This window comes from Staurois parvus, unplaced genomic scaffold, assembly GCF_062004578.1.
Source record: "Staurois parvus isolate SC_StPar_1 unplaced genomic scaffold, SC_StPar_1.0 ptg001812l, whole genome shotgun sequence".
In the NCBI taxonomy this organism is placed as follows: Eukaryota; Metazoa; Chordata; class Amphibia; order Anura; family Ranidae; genus Staurois; species Staurois parvus.
In genome coordinates this window covers 143,915-156,570 of record NW_028319608.1, presented here as the reverse complement: position 1 = coordinate 156,570, position 12,656 = coordinate 143,915, and the positions used below count along the sequence as shown (strand labels likewise).

Here is a 12,656-nt window from a genome sequence, read left to right as displayed (position 1 = left end):
CCCAGCAGAACACAAACCTACAAAGGTAAGATGATTTCAAATCTATATGATCTTTCATCATTTTCCTACAGCCCCATTCTTCAAGAGGAGCTATCCTGAACATTCATGTTAGTTACCCTGTTGCTGTGGTAAAGAAATTAAACCAGAAGCAACCTTTCTGGTGGATTCTCTTGAAGGGCCACAGACTCCGCTGGTACCCAGCATACCCGGCGCCTGCTCGGCCCTCTGGTTCTATTCCCTGCCCACAGAATACAGCAGTGGCCGGCTGGAGGAAACCAAAAGGCGCCATCAGCTCTGACCAGGGAGGCAGCAAAAGGAAACTGCTATATATTGTAACATCAGATCTCTTAAAGTTGCTGACAGTTTCAAACACAATAATTGTTTCAGAAAATCTCCATCTTTTATCATGAATAAGCTCTAATTGCGCTCACATCTGTTAGTTTTTTTAGGCTGAGAGAATGTCATTAGTCTGCTGCGGGAAGGAGGAAGCATTTACCCAGTCTCCTCTCCCCCAGTTGTTACATTGCAACTTTGTAGCGAGTATAGCGGATATAGTGACTGCGGGGTCCGGGGAGACCGGATATAGTGAATGCGGGGTCCGGGGAGAGCGGATATAGTGAATGCGGGGTCCGGGGAGAGCGGATATAGTGAATTCGGGGTCCGGGGAGAGCGGATATAGTGAATGCGGGGTCCGGGGAGAGCGGATATAGTGAATGCAGGGTCCGGGGAGAGCGGATATAGTGAATGCAGGGTCCGGGGAGAGCGGATATAGGGAATGCGGGGTCCGGGGAGAGCGGATATAGTGAATGCGGGGTCCGGGGAGAGCGGATATAGGGAATGCGGGGTCCGGGGAGAGCGGATATAGGGAATGCGGGGTCCGGGGAGAGCGGATATAGGGAATGCGGGGTCCGGGGAGAGCGGATATAGTGAACGCGGGGTCCGGGGAGAGCGGATATAGGGAACGCGGGGTCTGGGGAGAGCGGATATAGGGAATGCGGGGTCCGGGGAGAGCGGATATAGTGAATGCGGGGTCCGGGGAGAGCGGATATAGGGAATGTGGGGTCCGGGGAGAGCGGATATAGGGAATGCGGGGTCCGGGGAGAGAGGATATAGTAAATGCGGGGTCCGGGGAGAGCGGATATAGTGAATGCGGGGTCCGGGGAGAGCGGATATAGTGAATGCGGGGTCCGGGGAGAGCGGATATAGTGAATGCGGGGTCCGGGGAGAGCGGATATAGTGAATGCGGGGTCCGGGGAGAGCGGATATAGTGAATGCAACGATCCCTTAAACAGAGTGTATGATGACTTGCGACAGCAGAGCTGACTTTAAGTTCCTCGAGTAGGTGACAGATATACTTTGACGTCGTGTCGGAGGGGCACTGCACACACAGAGGCTGCCAGAGCCGAACTGTAAAGTGAACAGAGTTGGTGTGGCGCCCCTGGTGGAGAAGCATCTGTTCTTCACCCTGATGAGAAGTGTGCTGGCTCCCCTGGATACCTCCCCCATTTGTACCTTTGTTGATGCCGCCAGCACTCAGGGAACACTTCCATATTCATTAGTCATAGACAATTAAAAACTAAAACAACCACTTTGGGTGAGGTTATCTCCAACGAATGATGAAATGTATCTTCTGACTAAAACAGACATAAATGTATTCAACTGAATATTAAGAAGTATCGATGAGCGAACACCTCAACACCCCCCAGGTAACTGCATATTAGTAGACTGTCAGCGGCGGCATCGCAGTATTCGGATGCAATCTGCCGTGACACGATACATCTCGAAGATTCCCTCCCTATAATGAAACCCTGAAGGAGGCCCAAGTGTGTTCCCACGAGGCCCCGCAACGAAAAGGAAAGGCAAGGCTTGCTTGGAAACACATTCTGCAGCAACATCCGACGTAACATCCACAACCAGCAGGTACGGCGCTGCTATCGGGAGCATGCAAGGCTTCCATCCGGGCTGCCCGAAAACCGACACTCACCCAATGAAAATCTCAAGGTCAGTGTTCAGAATGAAACACCAAGTTAATCCAGCTGATCACAATTGAAAATGAAGTTGATTAGCTACGCCTAGTTGAGTTTACAAGTCATTTTTAGGGGGGGAGTGATCCTTTTTTCCAACTCAGTAATTTTGTTTTTGACTTTTTTTCCCAACATGTTGGTGTTATATTTTTCACCTGGATGTTGTAAGTTGCACTGGGTAAATACAGCTCGATAAAACAAGAACTGTGTGTCTACTTTTCAGGCTGCAAACCAGCAAAATGTGATTACTTAAAAGGGGGGTGATTCTTTTCTATACCAAATATATATATATTTTTTATTATGGTATGTCTCACATTTTAAACACGATGCAAGAAGTGAGCAGTCAAATATGCAACACTGTTACTTGAAAACACTGAAAGGCCAAAAACAGAGATATATACAGTGAAGGAAATACGTATTTGCTCCCCGGCTGATGCTGAATGTTCGCCCCTCACAAAGAAATGATCGGTCTGAAAATGGAATGTTCGCTGTAACACTGAGAGACAGAATACAACAACAAATTCAGCAGAAATGCGTCTAACAAATGATGACTGATCTGCATGTTCATGAGGAAAAGAAGGATTTGATCCCCTTCACAAAACATGACTTAGTACTTGGTGGCAAATCTCTTGTTGGCAATCACAGAGGTCAGACATTTCCTGGAGTTGGCCCCCAGGTTCGCACACATCTCAGGAGGGATTTTGGCCCACTCCTCTTGGCAGATCCTCTCCAAGTAATTAAGGTTTGGTGGCTGACATTTGGCAACTTGAACTTTCAGCTCCCTCCACAGATTGTCAATCTGATTAAGGTTTGGAGATGGGCTAGGCCACTCCAGGACCTTAATGTGCTTCTTCTTGAGCCACTCCTTTGTTGCCTTGGCCGTGTGTTTTGAGTCATTGGCATGCTGGAACACCCATCCACGACCCATTTTCAATGCCTTGGCTGAGGGAAGAAGGTTCTCACCCAAGATTTGATGGTACATTGCCCTGTCCATCGTCTCTTTGATGCGGTGCAGTTGCCCTGTCCCCTTAGCAGAAAACACCCCCAAAGCAGAATGTTTCCACCACCATGTTTCACAGTTGGGATGGTGTTCTTGGGGTCCTAGGCAGCATTCCTCCTCCTCCAAACACGGCGAGTTGAGTTGATGCCAAAGAGCTCGATTTTGGTCTCATCTGACCACAACACTTTCCACCAGTCCTCCTCTGCATCATTCAGATGTTCAGTGGCAGACTTCAGACGGGCCTGGACATGTGCTTTCTTGAGCAGAGGGACCTTGCGGGCACTGCAGGATTTCAGTCCTTGTCGGCGTAGTGTGTTACCAATTGTTTTCTTGGTGACTGTGGTCCCAGCTGCCTGGAGATCATTGACAAGATCCTCACGTGTAGTTCTGGGATGATTCCTCACTGTTCTCATGATCATTGACACTCCACCAGGTGAGATCTTGCATGGTGCACCAGACCTAGGGAGACTGACACTTGTTTTGTGTTTCTTCCATTTGGGAATGATTGCACCAACTGTTGTCACCTTCTCATCAAGCTGCTTGGCCATAGTTTGGTAGCCCAGTCCAGCCTTGTGTAGGTCTACAATCTTGTCCCTGACATCCTTGGACAGCTCTTTGGTCTTTGCCATGGTGGACAGTTTGGAATCTGATGGTTTGATTGCTCCTGTGGACAGGTGTCTTTTATACAGGTAACACAATGAGATTAGCAGCACTCCCTTTAGGAGACTGCTTCTAATCTCAGCTTGTTACCTGTATGAAAGACACCTGGTAGCCAGAAATCCTGCTGAATGATAGGGGATCAAATCCTTCATGAACATGCAGATCAGTCATCATTTGTTAGACGCATTTCTGCTGAAATTGTTGTTGCTATTCGATCACTCAGTGTTACAATACACCAAACATTCGATTTTTAGACTGATCGTTTCTTTGTGAGTGGGTAACATTCAAAATCAGCCAGGGATCAAATACGCATTTCCTTCACTGCAGAAAGGTTTGCTCGCATTAACGGGTGGAAAGGAAACTCTAACTCATTGTGTTATGAGAAAGAAGAAGAGATGGCTGACCTCGTTCCAATATGTAAATACCATTTTCCTTCACCCTTTAATGTGGCGTCATTTCCTGACATAAAAGATGCTCGGAGGAGGACAGAAACAACCTTTTTCGAGTAAATGCTGAAGAAGGCGCGTGTTGCAAGAGCGATGGTGCTGCATCCAAATCATCGGCAGAGTTAGGCTCCTGAAAGGTTAGAAGATCCTAGACAGATGATGGTTACCACCAGTACCAGTGATGACAATATGGACTATGATGTCCTACTGTTCTTCTGGCTTCAGATATACTTTTATAGATAAATTTGTTTCTGGAGTTTGGGATTAATTAGAATTGTGAGGTTTTTTTTTTATTTTTCCCCTCCCATGTAGGATCTTAGAGCAAACTTGGCAATAATGCGAATGAATGAGTCTCTGGTGAGAAGACAATGAGCCTTCTTGGTTGCACCAAGTCGGGGTTTATAGTATGTGTTGGAATCTGTCTTGTCCTGTTGGCCTTAAACAACATCACCCAACCAAAAGAAAGGACATCCATGTTGTTGGAGATCAAAGAATGCGGCTACTACCCCGGAGAGCTGTGCAAATCATTGTTTGAAGGAAAATCAGCTGCTCTAGTGGTGGGAAATTTATGTCAAGATGCTCTTATGTCAACCAAGAAGCCAACCCCGACCATCCTAGATCCCAAGAGCAATTGTTCCACCCTGATACAGGAATTATATTTTATAACTAAAACTCTGTCGGAGGAAGAATGGGGCTACCCTTTGGCGTTCATATTGACCATACACAAAAATCTGGAGATGTTTTTGAAACTCCTCGCTGCCATCTATGCCCCGCAGAACATCTACTGCATCCACGTTGACCAAAAGTCACCCAAAGACTTCGGCCAAGCGGTACAGAAAGTGGCGGACTGCTTTCCAAACATTTTCATTGCTACAAAAAGGGAGACGGTGGTCTACGCCGGGATCTCGCGCCTGCAAGCCGACTTAAACTGCATGGAGGACTTGGTGCGCTCCGATACGCCGTGGAATCACGTGATCAATCTTTGTGGGCAGGACTTCCCGATTAGAACAAACCGGGAAATCGTACGATATTTACAAAGCCAATGGAAAGGCAAGAACCTAACGCCTGGCGTGAAACAGCCGGATCATATTAAACACAGAACGCAAGTCAGTCACAAGGAGTTTGTTCACAAGGGGAAGTCCTACGTTTATCCGACCAAAAAGGGGAAAGGGGATCCGCCTTACAACGTCACCTTATATTTTGGGACGGCGTACTACGCCCTCACCAGGGACTTCGTTCAGTTTGTGCTGTCCGACAAACGGGCAACGGATCTTCTCGAATGGTCCAAGGACACGTACAGTCCGGACGAGCACTACTGGGTGACGCTCAACAGGATTAAAGGTAAGAGAAGGTTTGTGCAATAAAGTCGAACACACAAGTTGATCTGATATTGAGTGGCAGTGTAAAATCGGGAGTGAATACAGACCAGGGGCGGACTGACCATTTGGAAACTCAGGCACTGTCCGAGGGCCCGGCGTCAGTAAGGGGCCCCATGAGATGCCCCTGGTACCTTTTTCATAGGCTTTTTTGAGTTTGGGCAAGGACACAGGGGCCCAATAATCCCTTATTGCCCGGGGGCCCCATGAGTTGTCAGTCCGCCCCTGCCTAGGGGTGTAGGAAGAAGGAACTTAAGGGCCACACATCCTCTGCCTAGGCCTCATGGTAGGACCGAAGACCCACACCCTCAAATCCTAGGCCAGAAGGTCTAGTCCATGGGGTATGAGTCAGAAAAAAAAACAAGCAGGTGCTCATGCTCACAGTGGGGTCCAAAACCCATAGTGATAGTACTGATACAGACTATATAGGGGCCCTGAAAACCTTCAGAGTATTTATCTTAACCACTTTCCGTCTGCCCGCTGTATATAAAACGGCCAGACGGTGGCAGTGCAGGGGCAAGTTGCCGTTCATAAACAGCGCCCACCATTTTGGATTGTGCGCGCTCCCTGGGAGCTGTACGGGACTCCTGTGTGAGGTCCCGATCATGTGATCACTGATTGGCCAATCAGTGATCACATGCAGAGTAGTAAACAAGATGTCACTTCCTGACATCATTGCTTACTAAGCGTGAAATCTGTGGATGATCACAGAGGTCACATGGTACAGGGTTATTCGCAACACCCTTGTACCATGTGACAAGCTGTGACCAATCACAGCTCACACAGTATTTCTCAATGGCTGCAAGAATGCAGCCAGAGAGAAGGAGAAATGACGGTACTACTTGTTGGGGCTGATGAAGATTTATTTTTTTTTATTTTTTACATTGATTGCTTTTACAGCCTTTAAGGGTATAAAACCCATAAAGGCTGTAAAAGCAATCAATGTAAAAAAAATAAATAAATCTTCATCACCCTCCGCAAGTAGTGCAGTGTCACTATAGTGACACTGCACTGCGAGGATGACAATATGTTAAAAAAAAAATCCATAAATAATAATATAAAAAAAAAAAATGTAAAATATTTTTTTTTTAAAATTATAATTTTTGGGTATAAACTAATTTGGTTATTTTTTTTTTTTTTACTAAAAAGATAACGGAATAAATTTATATTTATTTATGAAGAAAGATTATTTATTTGCAAAATTTTATAAGAAAAACAAAACAAAAATTTTGGACTTTTTCATTTACATAGCAAAAAAAAATAAAAATCCCAGTGGTGAATAATTACCACCAAAATAAAGCTTTAGCTGTCTCAAAAAAATGCTAAAAAATTCATATGGGTACAGTGTTGCATGACCGCGCAATTGTCATTCAAAGTGTGATATCGCTGAAAGCTGAAAAAGTGTCCGGACATGAAGTGGTTAAGGCCTGATTTTCGGACGAAAAATCGGTCACATTTTGACCCATGTATGGCTGGCCTTAAGCTTTGACAATAAAACCTGGAAGCCGATTGGCTGCCATGCCCATCTGCGCCAGTTTTGGCACTCTCCGGTTTTGTAAATCAACCCCAATGGGGGGAGATTTACTATAACTGGAGCACTCAGAATCTGGTGCGGCTGTGCACAGGAGCCAATCAGCTGCTAACGTCAACTTGTTCACTCATGCAGCCATACATGGGTCGAATCCCGAACGATTTTTCGTCCGAAAATCAAAAATGTTGTTCGCTCTGCAATCCGATTCAACCCATGTAAACATAATAAAGCTGCACACTCGGCAGAGCTCTGATGAAGAAGGCATGCCCTTCGAAACGCGTCAGATGTACTGAGTGTCCCCCATGGTGGGATTCGCGCTGGCTCTTTGAAGTCCCTCTGAGGACGTACATGCCTGATTTATTGGCGGTTTGTGAGTACCATTTTGTAATTAATACATTTTGGATACTGAGGTAATGCGCAAGGTTGGTGCGCTTCTCGTTTTTGTTTCGCTTTGCAGTATTGGTTGGGCTTCCCCAGCCTTGTTTGGAGCTGCACAACCTTACATGCGCTGGTGGTCCATTTTTCCAGTTCTGGTTCCATCCATCCGCCACCCGGCTGGGTCCTAGAGAGCAGGAGAAGTCGTGTCTGACCAATCACAGCTAGCTACACAATTGTAAACAATGAAAAGCATGAATCAAAGCCATTCTTTGTTTACCGTTGTCATGTGATCTGCTGTAATTGTTCACAGCGATCACATGGTACCAGCAGCGGGCCGGTACAGCGATCTTTCATCCAGCGGACACGCCTACAGCGTAGCCGCACGGTCGTACACAAGGCGCGTTTTGGGAGATCATACGAGTCCCACCCACCTGTCATTGGGCAATAGGCCAGGAAGGAAGTGGTTAAAGGGGATGTAAGCCCGGGTTCACACATGTGCGGTGCGGTATATCGCATGTGATCGCATGTGTGCAGTTCGATTGAAGCCATACAGTTTCTATAGCTCAAATCGCATTGCATCCGCCCCAAAAAGGTGCAGGACCCTTTTTGTGATCCGCACTAGAATCGGATCACATGGGTGTTCACACCTATACAATCAGATTCTGCACATTGCACCGCGTTTTGCGCACCGCAATAGTTCGTGTCAACGGGGTGCGATTATGATGCGGTGCGGAAATCGCAAATTTCGCACCGCATCAGTGTGAACCCGGGCTTACTGGGATCGAAAAAGGTGCTCATTGCTACCCTCTCTGTGACTCGCAGTAATTATGTGGTCTCTGACAAGAGGGCTATAGGCAGCAATGGTGGGCTACCTGTTCAGCAGTTCTGCCCTACCAGTGGGCTAGTCTTTCCAGCTCTTCCTATTCAGCGATGACCGCAGGGGTGCTTCATAGATCACATGACCAAGTGCTGGAACTATCAAGTATATTTCCTGAAAACGTCAAATTCGGGGGCACATCCTAAAGGGGATGTTTATTAGTAGAAATGCAATAGTAGTGATCTGTTACTATTACTTTCAGGTGTCCCAGGATCCACAACTGATGCAGGATGGGAGGGAAATATCCGAGCCATAAAGTGGAGGGACCAGGAGGGGGTACAGCACTCCGGATGTAATGGTAATATTCCAATGTTTACAAAAAAAAAAAAAATGAAAGTGCACAGACAAGTGAAGCACCCAATGGGGTGACCGGATATAGTGAACGCGGGGTCCGGGGAGAGCGGATATAGTGAACGCGGGGTCCGAGGAGAGCGGATATAGTGAACGCGGAGTCCGGGGAGACCGGATATAGTGAACGCGGGGTCCGGGGAGAGCGGATATAGTGAACGCGGGGTCCGGGGAGAGCGGATATAGTGAACGCGGGGTCCGGGGAGAGCGGATATAGTGAACGCGGAGTCCGGGGAGACCGGATATAGTGAATGCGGGGTCCGGGGAGACCGGATATAGTGAACGCGGGGTCCGGGGAGAGCGGATACAGTGAATGCGGGGTCCGGGGAGACCGGATATAGTGAACGCAGGGTACGGGGAGAGCGGATATAGTGAACGCGGGGTACGGGGAGAGCGGATATAGTGAACGCGGGGTACGGGGAGAGCGGATACAGTGAATGCGGGGTCCGGGGAGAGCGGATATAGTGAACGCGGGGTACGGGGAGAGCGGATATAGTGAACGCGGGGTACGGGGAGAGCGGATATAGTGAACGCGGGGTACGGGGAGAGCGGATATAGTGAACGCGGGGTACGGGGAGAGCGGATATAGTGAACGCGGGGTCCGGGGAGAGCGGATATAGTGAACGCGGGGTCCGGGGAGAGCGGATATAGTGAATGCAGTGCAGGGTCCGGGGAGAGCGGAAATAGTGAATGCGGGGTTCGGGGAGAGCGGATATAGTGAATGCGGGGTTCGGGGAGAGCGGATATAGTGAACGCGGGGTCCGGGGAGAGCGGATATAGTGAACGCGGGGTCCGGGGAGAGCGGATATAGTGAACGCGGGGTCCGGGGAGAGCGGATATAGTGAACGCGGGGTCCGGGGAGAGCGGATATAGTGAACGCGGGGTCCGGGGAGAGCGGAAATAGTGAATGCGGGGTTCGGGGAGAGCAGATATAGTGAACGCGGGGTCCGGGGAGAGCGGATATAGTGAATGCAGTGCAGGGTCCGGGGAGAGCGGATATAGTGAATGCGGGGTCCGGGGATATAGTGAATGCGGGGTCCAGGGAGAGCGGATATAGTGAATGCGGGGTCCGGGGAGAGCGGATATAGTGAATGCGGGGTCCGGGGAGAGCGGATATAGTGAATGCGGGGTCCGGGGAGAGCGGATATAGTGAATGCGGGGTCCGGGGAGATCCGATATAGTGAATGCGGGGTCCGGGGAGAGCGGATATAGTGAATGCAGGGTCCGGGGAGAGCGGATATAGTAAATGCAGGGTCCGGGGAGAGCGGATATAGTAAATGCAGGGTCCGGGGAGAGCGGATATAGTGAATGCGGGGTCCGGCACAGCAAATATAGTGAATGCAAGGTCCGGGGAGAGCAGATATAGTGAATGCGGGGTCCGGGGAGAGCAGATATAGTGAATGCGGGGTCCGGGGAGAGCAGATATAGTGAATGCGGGGTCCGGGGAGAGCAGATATAGTGAATGCGGGGTCCGGGGAGAGCAGATATAGTGAATGCGGGGTCCGGGGAGAGCAGATATAGTGAATGCGGGGTCCGGGGAGAGCGGATATAGTGAATGCGGGGTCCGGGGAGAGCGGATATAGTGAATGCGGGGTCCGGGGAGAGCGGATATAGTGAATGCGGGGTCCGGGGAGAGCAGATATAGTGAATGCAGGGCCCGGGGAGAGCGGATATAGTGAATGCGGGGTCCGGGGAGAGCAGATATAGTGAATGCGGGGTCCGGGGAGAGCAGATATAGTGAATGCGGGGTCCGGGGAGAGCAGATATAGTGAATGCGGGGTCCGGGGAGACCAGATATAGTGAATGCGGGGTCCGGGGAGAGCAGATATAGTGAATGCGGGGTCCGGGGAGACCAGATATAGTGAATGCGGGGTCCGGGGAGAGCGGATATAGTGAATGCGGGGTCCGGGGAGACCGGATATAGTGAATGCGGGGTCTGGGGAGAGCAGATATAGTGAATGCGGGGTCCGGGGAGAGCAGATATAGTGAATGCAGGGTCTGGGGAGACCAGATATAGTGAATGCGGGGTCCGGGGAGAGCGGATATAGTGAATGCGGGGTCCGGGGAGAGCAGATATAGTGAATGAGGGGTCCGGGGAGAGCAGATATAGTGAATGCAGGGTCCGGGGAGAGCAGATATAGTGAATGCGGGGTCCGGGGAGAGCAGATATAGTGAATGCGGGGTCTGGGGAGACCAGATATAGTGAATGCGGGGTCCGGGGAGAGCGGATATAGTGAATGCGGGGTCTGGGGAGAGCGGATATAGTGAATGCGGGGTCCGGGGAGAGCGGATATAGTGAATGCGGGGTCCGGGGAGAGCAGATATAGTGAATGAGGGGTCCGGGGAGAGCAGATATAGTGAATGCAGGGTCCGGGGAGAGCAGATATAGTGAATGCGGGGTCTGGGGAGAGCAGATATAGTGAATGCGGGGTCCGGGGAGAGCAGATATAGTGAATGCGGGGTCTGGGGAGAGCAGATATAGTGGATGCGGGGTCCGGGGAGAGCAGATATAGTGAATGCGGGGTCTGGGGAGACCAGATATAGTGAATGCGGGGTCCGGGGAGAGCGGATATAGTGAATGCGGGGTCTGGGGAGAGCGGATATAGTGAATGCAGGGTCCGGGGAGAGCGGATATAGTGACTGCAGGGTCCGGGGAGAGCGGATATAGTGACTGCAGGGTCCGGGGAGAGCGGATATAGTGAATGCAGGATCCGGGGAGAGCGGATATAGTGAATGCAGGGTCCGGGGAGAGCAGATATAGTGAATGCGGGGTCCGGGGAGAGCAGATATAGTGAATGCGGGGTCCGGGGAGAGCGGATATAGTGACTGCAGGGTCCGGGGAGAGCGGATATAGTGAATGCAGGGTCCGGGGAGAGCGGATATAGTGAATGCGGGGTCCGGGGAGAGCAGATATAGTGAATGCGGGGTCCTGGTTTTAGGAACACTTTAAATTTCAACATTGTTTTTTCCTCCTCTCTAAGGCCATTACATCCGCGACATCTGCGTCTACGGTCTTGGGGATCTGCAATGGTTGGCCGACTCCCCGCATTTATACGCCAACAAATTCGACCCGCATCGATACCCTCTTGTCACCGACTGCTTGGAAAGGCAGTACCGGCACAAAGTCCTGAGAGGAGCGGAAGTCCCCATAGAAGAAGACTGGCACCTTCCGGACGAGTACACCCTAAATACGTATCTGTGACTCAGTGGTGAACATTTGCATGGAGTCACCAGAGAGCCGGGCCGGATTTGACTAAGTGACACCATGCAAATGACACCCACTCCTCCGGGGAGACCGGGGCTTTGCATGAGTTTGTGTGAAGAACTCGTTACCCCGAGAAGGCATCTGATTTATATTGGCTATTAAAACTTTATCGGTCTGTAAAATAAAAACAAAAATGACTGAAAAGGAGATACAAGTCATTAGGCATGTGACAATTGGACCTGAAGTGGGAACCTGTCAAATTTGGGTACCTCCCCCCCACCCGCTCCCCAAAGGTGCCAAACCTTAATGGGGAGCGGGGGAGCAGTCCTTAAAGCGGAACTTCCCCTTTTGGGTGGAGCTGAATGATTTACAATTAAACTGACTCAGGGAATGCAGCCTGCCTGGCTCCAGCTCTCATCCTGGCATCCTCTGCACCTGACTGTCCTGCTACATATGTATGGCTGCTAGCATCTTCTCAATGGCACTGAAGTGAAGGCAGGACTACTGTTCCGTGACTCGCCTGGACACACTGCATCTGGAGAGACGGTCCCACAGCATGGAGGTCACGTGACAAGAAGCTGCAGCGCCGTCCAGACACACTGTGAAAAGCCTGATTAGTCCGGTAGTAATTCAAGTTATTAAACTACAGTCGGACTGTCACCTAGGATGGCTTTTGTTAGGTCCCCATCTAATTTCACTTGATGCCTTAAGTTTTTCTTTCTTTTTTTTCCACCAACAATAATAAATGTTGTAGAAAGCCGCCTCCTGTTGTATCTGTTTATCTGACGCACTCTCTCTTATCTATAGCCAT

The 12,656-nt window shown here is 49.7% G+C and overlaps 2 protein-coding genes across 2 annotated transcripts in view; one reads left to right on the top strand and one right to left on the bottom strand.

Moving 5' to 3' along the window:
- The window catches only part of RTF2 (replication termination factor 2), a 40,082-nt gene that overhangs the window by 11,859 nt on the left and 15,567 nt on the right, over positions 1-12,656 (bottom strand). The window lies entirely within an intron of this gene.
- On the top strand, positions 1,717-12,607 carry LOC149434171 (putative beta-1,3-galactosyl-O-glycosyl-glycoprotein beta-1,6-N-acetylglucosaminyltransferase 7). The gene is made up of 4 exons (XM_089664020.1): positions 1,717-2,001; positions 4,443-5,471; positions 8,495-8,590; positions 11,622-12,607. The coding sequence occupies exons 2-4, from the start codon at positions 4,499-4,501 to the stop codon at positions 11,840-11,842; spliced, it is 1,290 nt and encodes a 429-aa protein (XP_089520146.1). The 5' UTR covers positions 1,717-2,001; positions 4,443-4,498; the 3' UTR covers positions 11,843-12,607.

Bases quoted from the DNA above. Each gene is read 5' to 3' on its own strand.
- LOC149434171 (XM_089664020.1), top strand. From the start codon at position 4,499: ATGAGCCTTCTTGGTTGCACCAAGTCGGGGTTTATAGTATGTGTTGGA. The intron at 5,472-8,494 runs GTAAGAGAAGGT...TATTACTTTCAG, and splicing joins GACGCTCAACAGGATTAAAG to GTGTCCCAGGATCCACAACT. The intron at 8,591-11,621 runs GTAATATTCCAA...CTCCTCTCTAAG, and splicing joins ACAGCACTCCGGATGTAATG to GCCATTACATCCGCGACATC.